This window comes from Rousettus aegyptiacus, unplaced genomic scaffold (assembly GCF_014176215.1).
Source record: "Rousettus aegyptiacus isolate mRouAeg1 unplaced genomic scaffold, mRouAeg1.p scaffold_m13_p_1, whole genome shotgun sequence".
Taxonomy (NCBI): Eukaryota; Metazoa; Chordata; class Mammalia; order Chiroptera; family Pteropodidae; genus Rousettus; species Rousettus aegyptiacus.
The window spans coordinates 179964214-179981545 of NW_023416284.1; the positions used below are offsets into that span (position 1 = coordinate 179964214).

The following is a 17332-nucleotide window of genomic DNA, read 5'->3' on the forward strand; positions in this document are numbered from 1 at the left end:
ATGCCAGTCTCAGCGGGATAAAATGCAGATTCTGTTCAGCAAGGTTGAAAAAAAAAAAATGCGGCTGAAATCATTCAGACACTTTCTGCTGAAAGAGGAACTCTGAGCTCTCAGTTATAGCCTGGGATTCTGATCAGACCTGGAATTCCATGAGCAAACGAACTCGCGGGCAAACCGAAGCCCCCAAACCAAAACCCACACGACTCAAAACAACAGCAACGCCTAACCAGTCCGCTATTTCCCCCGCCTCCTTCCCTGCAAACCCAATAATATGTTGAAAAGTGAATGAGAGGATTGTACAGTTTGATTTGTTTGTGACCTGAGAAATCATTAGATCCTCTAATTCAGTAATTCTTAAACCTCTGAGACCCGAGGCTTGCTCTTTATAGGAAATATTATGTAGTTCACCTTTTACAACACAGAAATGGAATTCATAGATAATATAACGTACCCATACTAACAATGATAATAATAATAATAATAATAATGTCATTGCTGTGGTAAAAGGAGAAATAAAGGATTATAAGAATGTAGTATGCATTCACATAGGTAAATTACATCTGACAGTGAAGCCGTCAGGTGTCTGCATACATAGTTACTTACGTTGAATATGACATCTGCGAACGCAGGCTGCCAGCAGTGTGTGGCATTAGTGATTCACATACAACAAGCAGTGTTGCCCTCCACTTTCTGAAATGACAGACAACTCCGGTTGCAGTTCTAAATGAAGCAAAGTACAGTCTTCCTTCAATTCGTACAACAGTTGCATTCTAGAAAACTAGGCACACACTGTGTGATGATGCTTTGATCGACAACCAACCGCGCCTACCACGGTGGTCCCTGCCTCGTGATGTCATAACCGTCACGTGTCTGTGGTGGTGACGCTGGTGCACGCAAACCTACTGTGCTGCCGGTCACTTAAAAGTAGAGATGTGCAATGTGTAGGATACCTAACAGTCGATGGTAATAAACAGCTATGTCACCGCTCCCTGTATTTTTTATTGTTATCTTAGAGTATACTCTTACTACTTAGAAGACAAAGTTTTCTGTCAAACAGTATGCAGAGTTACACCAGCATCAATCTCATAAATCCATCTCCTGTTTTCTGTGTCTCTTGAAGGAATCATTTTCTCTTGTACTTGACTTAATCGCATGTTGTTTTGTATAATAACATATAATCCAGGTTTGTAGCCCAGGAGCAATGGACTGCGCCGTAGAGCCTCGGTGTGTAGCAGGCTATACCATCTAGGTGCGTGAAAGTGTACTTTGTGACGTGTGCACAGCGATGAAATCACTTAAGAACACATTTCTCAGAATGTATCCCCGTCATTAAGTGATGTACGACTGTATATTACAACCCTGAAAAATATACTTTGTGTTTCTAGAAAAGTTTAACTCTGTTATTAGATCATTATAATTTTTTTCCTAATAGAATTATCTGGTAAGATGGTCAACATTTTTACGGGAATGGAAGTTAATTCTTTGTCACTGTAACAACTAAAAACATCCCTGAAAACTTAAGATGGAAATGGGGTACTGCCCAGATTGAAAATCCTGAATGAACCCCCAGGAGCTGCGGTATCTGTGGTTCAAATGTGGCGGGTGAGATGTCCACAGCACCGAGCTAACTGGGACTCTAGGAGGACGCTGGAAGCCAAAGTGCAAACATCTTCCTCGGTTTCTGTTAAATCTCGACGCTAAAGATCATTGGGTGATGCTCTGGGAAGTACCGATTGCATTGTTTCGAAAAAATCACCCCATTTTACAGAAGATTTGGAGACAGATCCTCCAGGTTAAAGAAAAAAAGTACACTTCAATCCAACAATTGACGCCTTGGTTATTAACCGAGTATTAACAGCAGAATGTAAACCAGTGTTCGAATGACTAACAGAAGGTTTTTAGAAGCTGGAATCCAGACCTCTGAAAGTCAAGAATGAAAACACAGTGAGATGGATGCTAAACACGCATACCTCTAGTGCTACCTTTAGTTTTCTAAGCTTTATCCCCGTGTCAGCCTGGAATGCCAGGAAGCACCACGCTTTGGTCTACGTTTGGCTTGCAATTTGCTGCTATGGCCTTAGCTTTCATTATAATAGCGATACACGAAGCACAGCTTCGCATCGTCTGCCAAGCCGCCGCTCAGAGAAGTGATCGTGTTCTCAGTCTGTGCGTTTCACTTCTTGTCATCTTTCGGTTTATTGGAACTAGATACCGCGCTTGGATGTTATGTTTTGTTCTGCTGTTCTGCTTCGCGTTGCTGACTAGGAAGGTCAGAAATACACCTAACACTCGAGTGCAGTGACTGTTTCGCTGCAGGTCCCTGGTGGAAATATCTGCCCCTTTTCACTCTGGCCGCTAGTGTTTCTCTAACCTTAACTGTCTTCTATATGCTTTTATTGTAAGCCACATCATATTCTTGGTAGAAATAGGATAGGGTGTAAATCAAGACACGTACCGTAAGCATCTGAGCAGTGCCTGGCACCTGGAAGGTGCTTAATAAGTTATTTACTGAGCGCATGGAACGAATGAATGGCCCCATCCTGAAAATGAACTGAACTTCACTTTTCTGTAACTAGCAGTGAATGGCCACTAGGGGGAGGATGGGCTTCCACTTAACCAAGAACAGGCGCTCCCCCACCCACAGGCGTGGATTTGGTAGAGCACAAGCAGTGTTTTTAAAGAACTGAATCCTGTATTTCTGAAATGCATAAGACCTAGCCTCCTGGAGGAGTGGACATTTACGTGGTCCAGGATTCTCCAAGTTTGTGCACTTGGCGGTGTCTTGTCCAGCACGGTACTGCACTGGTCCTGCCCGAGGAGCCAGAGAGAGAGCACCAGACACACGTACAGACGCTCAGCACACAGATCACGTGTTCCGAGCCCGGTGCAAGAATCTTCACTTAAAATTCTTGAGAATCAGACAAAACGGACAATTCTTGGCCCGGGAGTGTGGTTCATTGATTAGAAATAAAAAGAAAGTGAGAAGGACCGAGAGGCAAGTTTAGAAAAAATAGATTTCTCCGGTTGGTGACGGGATGGCTGATCCACGCCTTATCACTTAGCACTTGATTACACGCTGTTTCACGTGCCTTTCCTCTCTTCCAGGGACTCGGAGGCTCCGGGAACTCAGATCTGCTGGTTCCGTCTGTCCATCTGCAAACTGAGGAGTAAGGGTGGACGAAGCTTTGCCTCCGATGGCACAGTGAGTTCCCAGCCGGGCTGGGCTAGAGCCCAAAGTCCTCGTCACTTTTCCACCGCCTAGATAGGAAGCCTTTTGACAGCAGACACGGGAGAGAACTTGCTGAAGACTAGAAGCCGAGGGCGCGCTTCCCAGAGCTCCGGGTCTTCCTGCTCCTGATAGAGCCTCTGCCTTTGGGTGAGCAACATGTTTCAATTTTCTCTTACAATAGAGAAACTGACACTTAGAGAACCCCTTCAGCCAGGGGTCCTTAGCCTATTGGTCCATGAACTTGGATGGGAAAAATTACATCTTTATTTATTTACTTCTAACTAAAATTTAGCATTTCCTTCGATTATGAATATAGGCATCAAACCAGAGTGAACAAGCAGAACTTGTGACTGCCGCCAATAGGGATCACAGATATTTTCACGCTACATTGTATGTCACAGGTTTCAAAATGTTATTTATAGTCATCACTCCTCTTAAGTTAAGGTACTCGTTAGATCAGTGCTAGACCTCATTATTTCAAGCATCAATGAACATACATGTTACTATATGATAATTAAAAAAAATATTTCAGTATAATATCCTTTGTAACTCAGTGTATCTTTTTATGCATCTAAATACAGAGGGTTATCCATTTTTTAATACAAAGATTAAGGAAAAACGTTTAAGAATCTCTGCTTAAAGGGAATGAGCCCTCAGGGCTCCATTAACCTCTCAATCACCAACTCGCTATGGATCATCAATTAATATAATGTGGATTTCCAAGAGAGCCCAGCAGAGGAAGTTTAGCTTCTCAAGCGCTGAAAGGAAGTCTTACTAAGGAATTCATGTAGATTTTGTAACAAAATGGCATTCTAGCAAGCATAATGCCCTTATAGAAAGTTTATTGATTTGAGCATCTACAGTTTCTGCATTTCATTGTGAAGTATCTATCCAGTGTTGTAGCAATTCACAGCTGTCTTTTTGGTTGAGGAGAGAAACAGCTGGAAGGTGACGTCTGCCCAATGTCACTGATGGAAAAAAGAAGTAGGGAGAGTGTTGGCGGAACTGCACAGCTAGCATTAATCAGAAACGAGACCCCATACGTAAGGCGGCTGGAGAAACCATTAAGGATCATAAATAATTGATAGCTTGAGGTTGCAGTGGCGGCCCTTCCTTCCTCTCTAATTGAAAATTTTTGAGTTTTGAAGTTAATTGTAAAGATGATAGCTTGCAGTCGAGAACATTGTTCTGCTAATGTGTTTTCAATTAGGGTGATGTACATTAAAACACAGACTTTAATACCTCTAATCACTGAAGATATGGAATTCATATTAGAGAAATTCAAGTTTGGGAGTTTGAAGCTTTTAGAAACACGAGAAGACAGATTTAGTGAAATATAAATCCTTACGTTATCACCACAGCAGGAAATGCAAACTTCTGTCTGTGTAGGACATTTTGTCTTTTCCGAAGTTGTACTGCAGAGATACAAGACCAGGAAAACTGATGCTACTTTTATTGCCTTTCCTACAGGTATGAACTGGTAGGGCTTTTAATTATTTCTGCTCACCTGAAAACACTTGAAGGAGAAAGTTAGCCTCTCTAAGACATTGATGCTCTTCTTAATGCTATTCGTAAATTCCCTCGGATGGAGGATCACTTCTGCTTTGCAGAAATTATCTGCTTGGATCCATGCATAATTTAGAACAATCTCTGGCAAAACTTCAGAAAAAGATAGGCTGTTGTCTGAGACGGATGTCAAAGGCTGCGGCAGGACCCAGTGAAAACGCTCCCTGGGTGGCACGAGGCTCTCGGAACGACGACTCCAACAGAGGGACAGCCTGTTGGGGCTTTCTCGTCCTGAAGAGTGTGACGCCTTTAAAAGGGGGAGAAAAAAGAGCCACAGGGGACACCGTTGCCAGTGAAATTGGAGCAGGAGCGCTTTCGAGAACTGTGGCTTGGCTGCTGGGCTCCGGGCTCATGGAGTGAAACTTCGCCTTGCAGCTGAGAAACGAGGGAGAAATGGCCCAGGAGGTCGACCTGAATTCCCTCCAGGACTTGGAACGCGAGGTCATTCTCCAGGTCCTGTACCGAGACCAGGCCATTCAAAACGTGGAGGAGGAGAGGATCCGGTAGGCTGTCGTTGCAGTGGGTGGGAATGCTCAGGGTTTGGGCTTTTCCTGCTTGGAGCCTGCTCCTCTGTACGCGGCCTGACGAGTCTGACAAGACGACGGGACTGTGACTGGGGGATATTTTGCTATCTTACTCACCTTCGAAGATGGTAAGGGACCAGGGAGGCTGCTTTTGTTATTTATTTAAAATGGTGCCTTTTCTGGTGAAAAATTTGCCTACTTGGTGGGAATAATTCAAAGGAAGCTGGCAGGTTTTCAAGACAGCCTGCAGGGAGGGGAAAAATGTTTCCCTAAACTATTTGTAGCAATAACTGAAGGCACAAACGAAGCAACTTAGAAACAGCAAGCCCGCTGGAATCCACTTCTTTTCTTTCTTCTTCTTCTTCTTCTTCTTCTTCTTCTTCTTTTTTTGTTTTTGTTTTTGTTTTTTGGTTTTTTTTTGGTTGTTTTTTTAGCTTACTTTTGCTTCCAAGTGAGCTCTGAGGGAAGGAGGAGTATAAAATACGAACCTGCTCAGCCTGTTCCCAGGCCGATTTGTCAACAGGGAGCTTCTTTCCTCGTCTGCCCTACACCAGACAGGCCGTTTCGTGTTAACATTCAACACAGCGGGGCTAGACTGTATCAGAGCGGTTGGTGTGCATCTCTGGCTGTCCAGATCCATCTCTAAACGGATCAGACTTAAATAGACGTGGCTGCTGCGTTTGTCAGGGTTTACAGAGGACATGCAGTCTAGAAAAGGAGTAATGGAGTAGGCTTTTGGGTTTTGTATTTAATGGCAGAACTCTTTCAGAATCTGCCAAGAAAAATACACGTATCAGACAGACCTTTGGACAACCGAGTGTCTGAGGAGCGAGGGAGGTTTCCTGGTCGCTGGGTGATGTTCTTTGCCTGGCCTCGCCTGTTGTTCTAAAGCTCTCTCAGTGTGCTTACGCTTTCTCCCACCGAGAAACGCAGTGCGTGGGCCAGAGTGGAATTTCCTTTGACGATCGAAGAGCTTTTCGTGATTTAGAAACGTCATTTTGAATATCCACAACGAATATGGAAAGTGTGGCGAGGGTGTTTTGTTCCCGAGGGTACTGATTTTGGGGGCAAATCCTAAAAGTTGGACGTGAGCTCGTTTCTTCTCATCATAGGTAACAGACATTTTGTAAAAGAGGGTTCTGGTAAATGGCAGTGGGGGTTCAACATAACAGCCCTTTGCACCAAGGCTTCTGTGTAGGGGGAAGAGGGCTCTGACCGCCATAACAAACCAGTAGGAAAGCCGACTGTCAGTTACATGATTTCATTGCGAAACACGTGACAGTAGCAAGCGCGTGTGCTCCATGTTTATAGATCTGTCCATTCCCTGCATGTTAGAATTACTGTCATTTTCTGCGGATTTTTCCTCCTCTTCCGTCGCTGTTCCTGCTTCCCATCATAATGCCCTCAGGGCATGGAAAGATGACTCTAGAACGAATTCGCAGCGAAGGTCTCTGTGCTGGGCGTATGGTTTATGCTTTGCCATTTAATAGCCTCATGATCAGCCATGGTGGGGCCAGGGGTGCGGGATGCTGGGGCGCCTCGTCTCTCGCCATGGCGTTGCCGGGAGAGGGGGGAGGCCCTGACCGTGGAGGACTGTGCCTGGCGTCTGTCCTTTCATTCAACCGAATCTTCTGGTTTAACCCCCTGGGCCACAGGAGTCTGAAGACGCAGCTGCAGCATCTCCGCTGGACGGGCAGCAAGGGCCTGAGCCAGGAGGACAAAGAGCGGTCGTGCGCCCGCTGCCGGCGGGCGCTGGGGCTGCTGCTGAACCGGGGGACCGCGTGCCAGGGCTGCAGCCACCGCGTGTGCTCCGGGTGCCGCGTGCTCCTGCGCAGGACCGGCGTCTGGAGGTGCACCGTGTGCTACGAGGACAGGTGAGGATGGCGGGGGCCACGCGCTCCCGGGCCGAGCTCCGGAGACGGCCTGGGACAGACCGGTGGTCACGCAGCCGTCGCTCCCCAGAGTCGGCCGACGCCGCGGACGGAGTGCCCGGCCTGGGCGGAGCGGCCTCTCTAGACTTGGAAGGCACTGTGACGCAAAGATAAATTCTATTATATACAAAGGTTGTTTTTTTTTTTTTTTTTTAATTTTCGAAAGTCTGTTTGCAATGGCTAAAGATGCGCTCATACAGCATTGAGATTGGTTTGGGTTTTGACGAGGTGCCTTAATTTTCTTAGAGCTTCATTTATCTCCTCCAGGAAAAGCGGAGTGACTTGTGACATAGGGGACGTTAGAGCGCCCTGGTGCAGCTTTAAGTAAAGCCTTTTGGAGGGAAGCAAGCTGACCTGTATCAGACATGCGAATTAACAAGTGTGTAGGCTGAATTTACATTTATTTTAATCTTTCGGTGTTGTGGGCTTTGTTTGTTTGTTTTTTTAAATATGGCATTGGTATTGTTGAACTCTCCATTTTGAAAATGGTAAGGAACATACTAGGCTGGGCTCCTACTGCCCAAAGCAAGAAGGGCTTGTCAGTGATCTTGAAAACCCCAGGGAGAGTGTTTCCGGGGCAGAGGTCACGGAAGGTGTGAGAAGGGAGGAAATGTTCGCTGTGAATCTAGGAGAGCCGTCAGAGGCTTAGAGATTTGAAAACGACTTCTAAATACCCCTGCAGAGCCACGAGTGCCCTGGGGACAGAGAGTGTGAGGGTTGCTCACGCAGTGTGGGCAAGGAGGCTGGCTTTCTGTTTATTAGGCACCGTGACATTGATCTTCTCAAATTTCCTGTCCCTTTGCAAGGCTCGATGTGCTTCAATCGCTCATCCAAAGGCAGGCGAAGTCGTCCAGCCAGATTTCTTTGGCCGCAGGCTGCTTCCCTTCTGTTTCTCTCCAAGGGGCCGAGGCTCACTGGCTCCTATGCGTCTTGTTTCTTTGGCTTGAGAGGGAGGAGCCAAGACGCCGTGAGCTGCCCCTGTGCGTGCTTGTGTTCAAGCAGCTCTTGAGAGAGCGGGCGACAATTCCTAGTAATCTCTAGAAAGATCTTAAGCTCTTCTTCCCGCACTTCAATCAGCCACATGTATTTGAAGTCTAATAATGAACATTGCTTGCTTGGTAAGGAATCGAATTCTTCAATGTTTTTTTTTTTTTCCCCCTAATAGTTAACCATAAGCAAAGAATCAACACGGGAGGACGGGGGTGGAGGTGACCCAGGATGCGGCCCGCGTTGAAATCTCCGCCCCAGAGGTGTGGGGCCCTGAGTATCAAAACTTTACCCCCTAAGCGCACCAAGTGTGATTTCTAAAACCCCAGCTTCCTCATTTTGAAATAGATTGTTTTTCAAAATACCTGAGATAATTGCATTACCCCGAGAGAACTGACACAGGAAATCAGATGGGGAGAGAGCTAACTAATGTCCCCCCTCCGTGCTCTTCCTCAGCACCCCTCTGTTGTCTCCGGCTTGGTCCACTCTGGGCCGCCGTCCTGTTTTAGAGCCCAGCGAAGACAAGTCTGGGTAAAGCGTCAGGCTATTTGACATTGACCACTGGCCCGAGACCGGAAAAGGGTTTTGACCTCAACCATTTGCTCCCCCTGCTTCCTCCTCAGCTTGCGACCCATTTCTAAGGAGCAAGTGAATGTGTTTCTTATAGGGCGAGGAAGAGGGAAATGGGTTTCTAAAGCCAAGAAAGAGAAAACTCTAGAATCGCAATTTTTTTTAAAAAAATAAGCAAAACCAAATGCAGATTGGTGCAGCCAGAGTGGAAGGCCCGCGGAGCGTGCTGGCCTTGGGCTTGTGCTGAGTCCTGGGAGACAGCTGAGGTTTCTGCCTTCTGAGCAGGTTCTCGCTCAGAGAACTGCAGAGTGCAGGGAGCTCAGAGCAGGCAGAGGCCGGGGAGGGCTGAGCTGGCTCCAGGTGACTTTCCAGAGCATAAGTGGTTGGAGCATTTCTGGGAGCAGGTCAGGATTAGAGAAGGGGCCGGACATTGTCAGGGAGAGGGAATGGCGTGGAGCATTTCTTTACAGTGAATATTTATTTAAACCTTAAAATAATCTTACGAGGCAGCCACTGCTATGAGCCTCATTTTACAGGTGAGGAAATAGTGGCTGAGAGCCGCAAGAAAGTTAGCCCAAGCCCACATCGTCAGACAGCCTGTCTCAGAGTCCCGTCCTTCCTGACCTCTGCCCTCCGCTGCCTGCTGGGGCATGTCCCCCGGTGGGGGGGGGAGGAGGGGGCAGAGTCTTCAAAGCCACTGGGAAGAGTTCCGATCCTGGGCGGTAGGAGATGGACTGTGAGCATACGCGCTTTGCTGGAAGAAAACCACACAAAAATAGGCCAGCGCTCGGCAGGACAGACTCAGGTGTGGGAATCGGATAAGGTGAACGAGCCTCACACGGAGGTCCTCGCAGTGAGCTAAGCACGAAGCGATGAGGCTCGCGGCAACACCAAGTATGTGACGGACAGTTCAACCAAGGAATGATGGGGGTGATGGTTATGGCAGATAAAAGAGAGGGAAAGTGAAAAATGGTTCTGAGGACTGGCTCTCAGGGCCTCAGAGAAACAAAAAGAAAAAACGAGTAACGGCGAAGCCACAGGAAGAACCTCGTATGCAAAGACAGGCTGGGACGAACTTGGAAGAACGTTGGTTGAAAGTTGCTTCCGGTAGTGAGGGCCACGTGTTGTCCTTAGCAGGAGCCATCAAAAGAGGGCGACTTGGGAGAAGGAAAGAGGAGTCAGACGCATAACCTATCCTTGCTTCTTGGTTCACTTCTCCGCCTTGGAATTTACTGACAATTTCTGCCGTAAAATGGCACAAAGTAACAACTATGTCGAAATGGAGGAGCTTCAGTTTTCTATTGGTTTATTTTAACTTCATTAGAAAACAGCGTTAAACTTGAAGACTTAGGTTTACATTGATTTTTTTTTTCCCCTTCAAAGTGATATACTATGCGATAACATCAAATCCCACCTAAGAGAAAGCTGTTTTCCTGAGGGGTTACCCCTGTTCCGACTTCTTCCTTCCAACTGTGATCTTTTTCTCTTGCTTTGGCCACAAGACATCATTTCTTCTTCGGCTTCAGATATTCGCGGGTCCGCTTGCTCTGTTTCCTCAGGAACATTTTACTATTCGTAACATAACGAGAACAGAAATTTTTACACTTAGGCTTTTAAATTGTAGCAGGTGGTACTGTTGAATCTAGGGTAATTTCTGGGACTGCTCACATTTTCTCTGACATTCTGTGCCCAGTGCCAATAAAGAGACACTTAAGTATGTTAAATTCCAAATTGACCCTGACCTTGGCATTCCTATCCCTTCTTGGTTCTTAGGTTGAGAGCAGTAGTGGTTAATAGATTTTGGAATTTATTAAAGGGGATTTTGGGGGGAGCTGAAATACATTTTACATTTGGACTAAGATGCAAAGATATCATTACATGTTATGTTGTATTTTTCACATTGTGTGAAATAATGTTTTTCTTTTATTCCTAATCACCGCGTTGCATTTATTTAATTATATTCACAATAACCAGAAATATAAAGGATACAATGCAGCCTACAAGCCAAGGCAAAAATTATAGGTCTTATCAGTTACACATTCTCATGATGAGAACTTAGGAAGGATCTCCCGATGGGTCGTTTTCGATGGTGGCCACATTGTCTCCTCCCCTGTATTCACACCCCTTTGCGACGCAACTCTGTAGCTCCTTCCAGCCAGAGCCAGGGACTGTTTCCCCACCCTGTGACTCCGGGCTGGCTTGTCACTTGCTTTGACCAGCATCATGCAGCAGACGTGACATTGTGTCCCTGGGAGCCAGGCCTCCATATGTACATAAATGTATGCTCCCCGCTCAGGGGACCATGTCTTTCCTGCCTCTGTGGCACGGCGGGCCAGCCTGCTGCAGGGTGACAGGGTGATAGGGTGCACACCACAGCTGAGCTGTGCAGCTGTCAGGGCTCAGGCCTCAGACGTGCGAGAGAGCCCAGGCTGCATCAGACAGCCCGACCCCGACGAGCAGAACTGCCAAGCCCGCCTTAGACTCACGAGCACTGAAAAATGGCTCCGCATTACCGCCTGCCGAGTCCGGGGGCAGCTCCGTTTGTCCTGCAGTGATAAGTCCCTGGTGCAGATTTCACGGGGGAAAGCAAAGCATCCAACTCCCGAATTCTGAAACAAGATTTCTCAAGTGGTGCAGGTGTTTTATTATTGTTATTGAAAATCAAGTGATATTTCAAAAGAAGTTCTATAGCAATTATATTTCTTGCTTAAAGTAAAAATTCCTAGAGTTTGGAAAATGTAATCTTTTAAATTACAGACTGATACTCCCAATATTTTCGTGTTTTGATAAAATAATGAATCAGTGCTTTATATCCACAAAGGCAAATAACTAATGTGTAAGGAAGGAATAATTCACACTTATTACTGTAAATACTTCTGCTCCTCAAGTCGGTAAAAGATGTACCCTGTGAAAGATTAAAACAAAACAAAAAAACTGGAATGCCAGTTACAGGAGAGTTGGCCACGGAAGGATTTAACTCGGCACCAAGGTCAAAATAACAGTTCTCTACTGCCTATCTTCTGTTTCAAAGCTTGAATTTTTTTTTCTAATGGGATTTTTAACGTTGCTGATAGAAACTATGTACCTGAGCGTCACATGAAAAAACATATACCAGCAAGTTAAATATAGTGAATAAAATGTTTTACATCTCCGCATATTTACTAATTTTCAAGAAGTCACTCACTAAGACTAATTTCACAAGGAAAAGCCTTTTGTCCTTTAAAGTAGTTTTTTTTTTTTTTAATTAGAAATGACATTTGTTTTGTTCTAGTTCTCACAGTATAGCTTGGCTGTTTCATATTATATATTATATATATGTCATACACACACACACACACACTGCTTTCTGTAGGAATAAGATAGATATAATTTTATATGGATTGTGATTTTTTTAATCTGTTGGCCCAATGAGAGAAATGATTATTTAATAGTGTTCGAAGCCTCGTTACCGAAAAGTGGATATTTACGGGGTACTTTTTGAAAAGTTTATTTATTTATTTTTTTTGCCTCCCGAAAGGAATGCTTCCGCCACGTTTGAGTGTCTTTGCTCTCGCCCAAGTGGAAATGTTCTGTGGTCGGCACCTGATCAGTCATAGCAGCTCTTGCTTTTAAAACCTTTTCGAGATGAGTGGGCTGTCTGCATTAACTATTTTGTTTCTACTTGAAGTTGTCACCTCCCTTAGTTCAGCTGAAGTCTTTAGCCCCACGAGGACAGGTGGTTCCCGGGGCCGTTTTCCTCCTTTTCCTGGGCGGGCACTCTGCTTGGTGGGGAGGCGCTGCTTGGTGACCACTGTGGACTGTGGGCTGAGCATTGGCTAGCGTCAAGGGCATGGGTTGAGTCAGTACCCAGATGCAGGGGTGCTGGACAGGCTTATAGTGCCTTTTACATCTTGTTTTCATAAGACCCTCCACAATACCACACACATGTCCATAGATCAGACCAAGTGGATTCCAATGACAAATAGAAATCACGTGTGGATTCGACGATTTTAGACGATTCAACTGCTGCACTGTTTTCTTAATGCAGATATTTAAGAATCGGCATGAAGAAGCTCTTCTTTTTTGTTGCAAGAAGGTTGTCCGCAGATTTCTGCCCAGTGTGAAAGCTGATCTGTCCGTTATGGCCTCTGAAATGCCTTCTAGCTTTGCGATGCTCTGGGGGAATGGGGTTCGATTTTGTAATATCTTTCTCGGACTCAAACTTATACTTAATGATTTTTTTTTAGTAATTAACAGAACTGATTCTTTAAAAGGAAAGAAATGAATCTGCCTAAGTCTGCTATATACTTTGCTACCCATATGAACAGTACTTTTATAACTTACGGTAAAGAAGTCATCAGATAAGAAACCGGTTATTCCCTCTTCCTCTTAAAATTATTATTCTTTTTAATTGTAAAATTGTAAAAGGCAGTGAAACTGCTGCCTTCAACAGAGTCCTCAAAGCCGGGCTGAGTTTTTGCCAAGTCTGAAATGATTACTTTGCATTTCACGCGAAGAGGTCTCAGGCTCCACAATCTAGGGCTGGGAAATTTGTTCCCTTTACACCTGGGAAAAGGACGGGAAGATGTGCCTAACAGCCGACATGACGCATAATCGAATGCGGTAAAGGCGTCCGAGCTCATTTTGAGTTCTATTTAGGAAATGAGTATTTACAATTTGAATCTTATTATCAAGGCTCACAGAGCCTAAGAGTGAGTGCATTGCGAAAACTTCTTCCACGTAACATCACACAATGAACATATTAATGTTGCTTTTCACAATATCATAGCTTTCAAACTGTACTTCAAAAATTAAGCCCAGGTTCCTAACAGCATTATTCACAACAATCACCGGTAGAAATAACCCGGTATCCATTGACAGATGAATGGATAAACAAAATGTGGTACTTCTCTTTCATACACATTGCAAAATATTATTCAGCCATACAAAAGAGCAAAATTCTGACACATGCAAAATTGTGGGTGAACCCCGCGAACATTATGCTAAATGAAATAAGACAGACGTAGGAGGGAAAATACTGTGATTCCGCTTACGCGAGCTACCAAGAGTAGACAAACTCACAGAGATGGAACTGTTTCATAGATAATTTTATTTATTCAGCCAATCATTTTGAAATAGCGACATTATTTTTAATGATCACTTTTTATGTTTTAGAATACTCCTTCAATGATTATTTTTGTCATCCACATAGTTTTATAATTATATTTATAACAAACATTATACTGATTCTGTATTTGCGCCAATCCAAGGGCTTATTGCTAATCTTTTGAGACCACGATTTCCCAATTTTCCAGTTCTTTTTTTTTTTTATCCGAAGGTATCTTTCTCCAGAAGAGTACGTGGGCGGCATGAGTTCTAATCCATCACACACCGAGGATGCCTTCATTGGCTTTCCCTCGTGAGCAACGTCTTCCCTGGGTTTTCAAATCTTGAGTCTCGACCTTTTCGTTTCAAAATTTCGTGAATGCATTCGTTCTTGTCTTTTTGAATTTAACATGACAGAGACACTTGAGGTTATTTTTATTTTTATTTCTTTACGGATCGTCTGGTTTTTATGTACTAGAAATATGATTTTTTCCCCCTGTATCCTTGTAATTAAGAACAGTTTCTAGTATGTGTCTGAGAATGAGTCTCTCCTATTGAGTTTTATGAAATAAAGAACATTCCTTTGAGCTGCCTAGCCCTTGGGTTTGCTTCTCTAATTTTTTTTAATTGTGGTAAAGTATGCATACCATAAATCTGACCGTCGTCACCTTTTTACGTGGACGGCTCGGTGGCGTGAAGTGTATTCACGCTGTTGTGCAATGGTCTTCATTATCCATCCCCAGAACTTTTTTGTCTTCCTGAACGGAAACTCTGCACCCATGGAAAGACTCCCTTTCCCCTCCCCGAACCCCTGGCAACCACTATCTTTACAAATTTTCACTACTCTAGGGACCCCGTGTCAGAGGAATCACGTGGTATTTGTCTTTTCGAGATGGCTTGTCTCACTTATCACAGGTCCTTAAGGTCCATCCCTGTGGTCGTGTGGATGGATTTCCTTTCTCTTTAAAGCCGAATAATATTCAATTGTATGTATAGACCACATTTTGTTTATCCATTAATCCGTTGATGGACGCTTGGGTTGCTTCCAATGTTTGGCTCTTATGGATGATGATGCTATAAACATGGATGTCAAATATCTCTTTGAGACTCTGCTTTTAGACTTTCATGTGTCTGCCCAGAAGTGGAATTGTTAGATTGTGTTAATGTCTTGAAGACCTGCCATATTGTTTCATAGCAGCTGTATCATTTTACATCCCCACCGATAGTACTCAAGGTTCCAGATTCTTCGCATTCTCAGCAACACTTGTTATTTTCTGGGTTTTTTTTTGTTTGTTTGTGTATTTGTTTGTTTTTGGGGTAGTAGCCACTAATGGGTTTGCTTTGCTTCTTGGCTCAGTACCATTTTCTTTACTCAGGTCTGGTTATCTGCATTATTCTTTTATGCCTCTCACTCTGGCTTCTTTAGGAAAAACTTTCCAGACATAGGTTGGCCTTATTCTCTATCCTCCGTCTTATCGTCACCTTCAACATTCAGCGTCTTTTTCCTTTTTGCCATGGTCTTGGAAAGCACCTCTCACATCAGCCTCACCAGTTTGACTTTCCAGACTCCCCATTTTGCTCTTTCCATGCTGGTAAAACAGTTTGTTCTGCTTTGGGGTTATTCGTTTCCTAAGTCTTCTTTTATTCCAGTCTGCTGTCTCTATTCTTGAGCCTGGTTTTCCCTTAGGCCTTTCTGTTTCCTTTTCATAGAGGTGGGTCTTGAACGTTTTTGGAGACTAACTGCTTTCTGGAACTTTCCTGCATCCTCTCGGTGATGTGTGAGCAGAGTAAGCGCTTCCCTGGGCTTTGAGACTCCGTGTCTCCTGCCTGGAGCATCGCGTCCCAGGCTCTCGCTGACTCTCCAGGCTTCAGGTTGGGGCTGTGCCAATAGCGAGTAGCTGTCCCTTGTCCTTTGCCCTCCTCATGGCCCCTTTGGCGTGGCGGGTCCCTTTTTGGATCCACGGACAAGGCACAGCCTCCACACTGATTTTCATTGTCAAGGACTTAACAAGTCCGGCTTTGTCTGGCTGCAGAATTTTTCTTACTTTTGGTGACTACTTATCTGATCCAACAAAGCGGGAAGCACAAACCTGTGGCCAACTGTCTGTCAACAGCCCACAGACCTCGTCCGATATTTATCACTTAATGCCTGAAAATGCGGCCCGGGTCCTCCAGGCCTCCTCGGCGCCCACGGCTCCCCGCTCTCTCAGGCCCAGCCCACTCTCCGCGTTTGGTTTCTGCTGGGCGCCTGGCTTCGTGAGCCCGCCCTTCGCGTTTAGAGGGCACGTGCATGCTGTCCCCGGCGCTCTAACTTGTCCCTGCTCCCTGCAGGCGTGGGGCTATTCCTTCGCTCTCCCTCCCACTCACATTCACCGGCCCCTGCCACGCGCCTCCAACGTGCTCAGAGCCCCGAACACAGCAGGGACCTGCCTTCTCTCTGAGGTCAAGTAAAGGCAAGCGTTCGGTGTTTTGCATGGAGCAGTGGTAGCAGCTTGATAAAATCGTTCGTTTTTTCTTTTTAATCTTCATCTCGATGCTATTACTTCTCTCTCGGTTACCTAGGATTTAATCACAACGATCAGTCTTTTTTCCTGTAAGAACGTTGAAATCAGATCAACCGAGCTGGTGCGGAAAAAAAAAAATGCAACTGGTTTGCTTTGTAACTAAAAATCATCTTAGATTATCTGAAGTACAACAAATGCCAACCGTATGCGTGCACGGGATGATCTCAGCTGGGAACCACCTCCCGGTTGGACAAGCCAGCTCGGAACAGTTAGGCCGATCTCAGCTTTACGTTGTTCGGCTTCTTCCTCGGGAGCTTCCGCAGGTTGTTTGATGAGCCACCAGGCCTCGCTCGAGGCTTCGTGCCATCAGGGCACTGGTTGGAAATGTGCTTCTTTCAGCGTTCATGCGTTGACAGACCGATTTTCCTTGCACCTCTGTCCATTGAATGGTGGAAAATATATTGAGTAAAACTCCAGGGACATCACACTGACTTTTTCGGGAGCATAAAGCGTGGACAACTTAACCACCTGCAGATTGGAGTAATCTGGACGCAAAATAAAAATACATTCCAACAGGCCTGTTGGCTCGCTGCTTGCTGACAGTAAGGAGGTCAAACCGTCAGGGTTGACCGTTCGTATGCTAGACTTTGCAAAGTGCTTTTCAATAGTCATTTCTCATTTGCTAATGAAATGACAGCATCGGCAGAGTTCAAGGCTATGAAAATGGACTTGGGAGGCTCCAGAAGTTTATCAGGAGCCTCCCTGTATCTGTGCTTGGCAGCTCTCATTACCACGACCCTCATGCAGAGTTCGAGGAAAGGTCAGACAGCGAGAGAACTCAGGTCTCCTGACTCTATACCTCCTGCTTTCTCCATCACCCTGGCTTTTGTAGGTTTTTTTTTTTTTTTGAGATATATTTGCTGGTTGATTGAAAAA

At 45.1% G+C, this 17332-nt stretch overlaps 1 protein-coding gene across 4 annotated transcripts in view; it reads left to right on the forward strand.

Annotated features, from left to right (window-relative positions):
- The window catches only part of SYTL3 (synaptotagmin like 3), a 69103-nt gene that overhangs the window by 5578 nt on the left and 46193 nt on the right, over window positions 1-17332 (forward strand). For 3 of the 4 annotated variants that reach the window (XM_016152705.2, XM_016152707.2, XM_016152706.2), the window contains exons 2-4: window positions 3106-3376; window positions 4700-5298; window positions 6975-7193. In XM_016152705.2, the coding sequence (XP_016008191.1) occupies window positions 5189-5298; window positions 6975-7193 (329 nt within the window). In that variant the 5' untranslated portion in view covers window positions 3106-3376; window positions 4700-5188. Of the gene's footprint in view, window positions 1-3105; window positions 3377-4699; window positions 5299-6974; window positions 7194-17332 lie in introns of those variants that run through there. The other variant, XM_016152709.2, reaches the window with a different exon arrangement.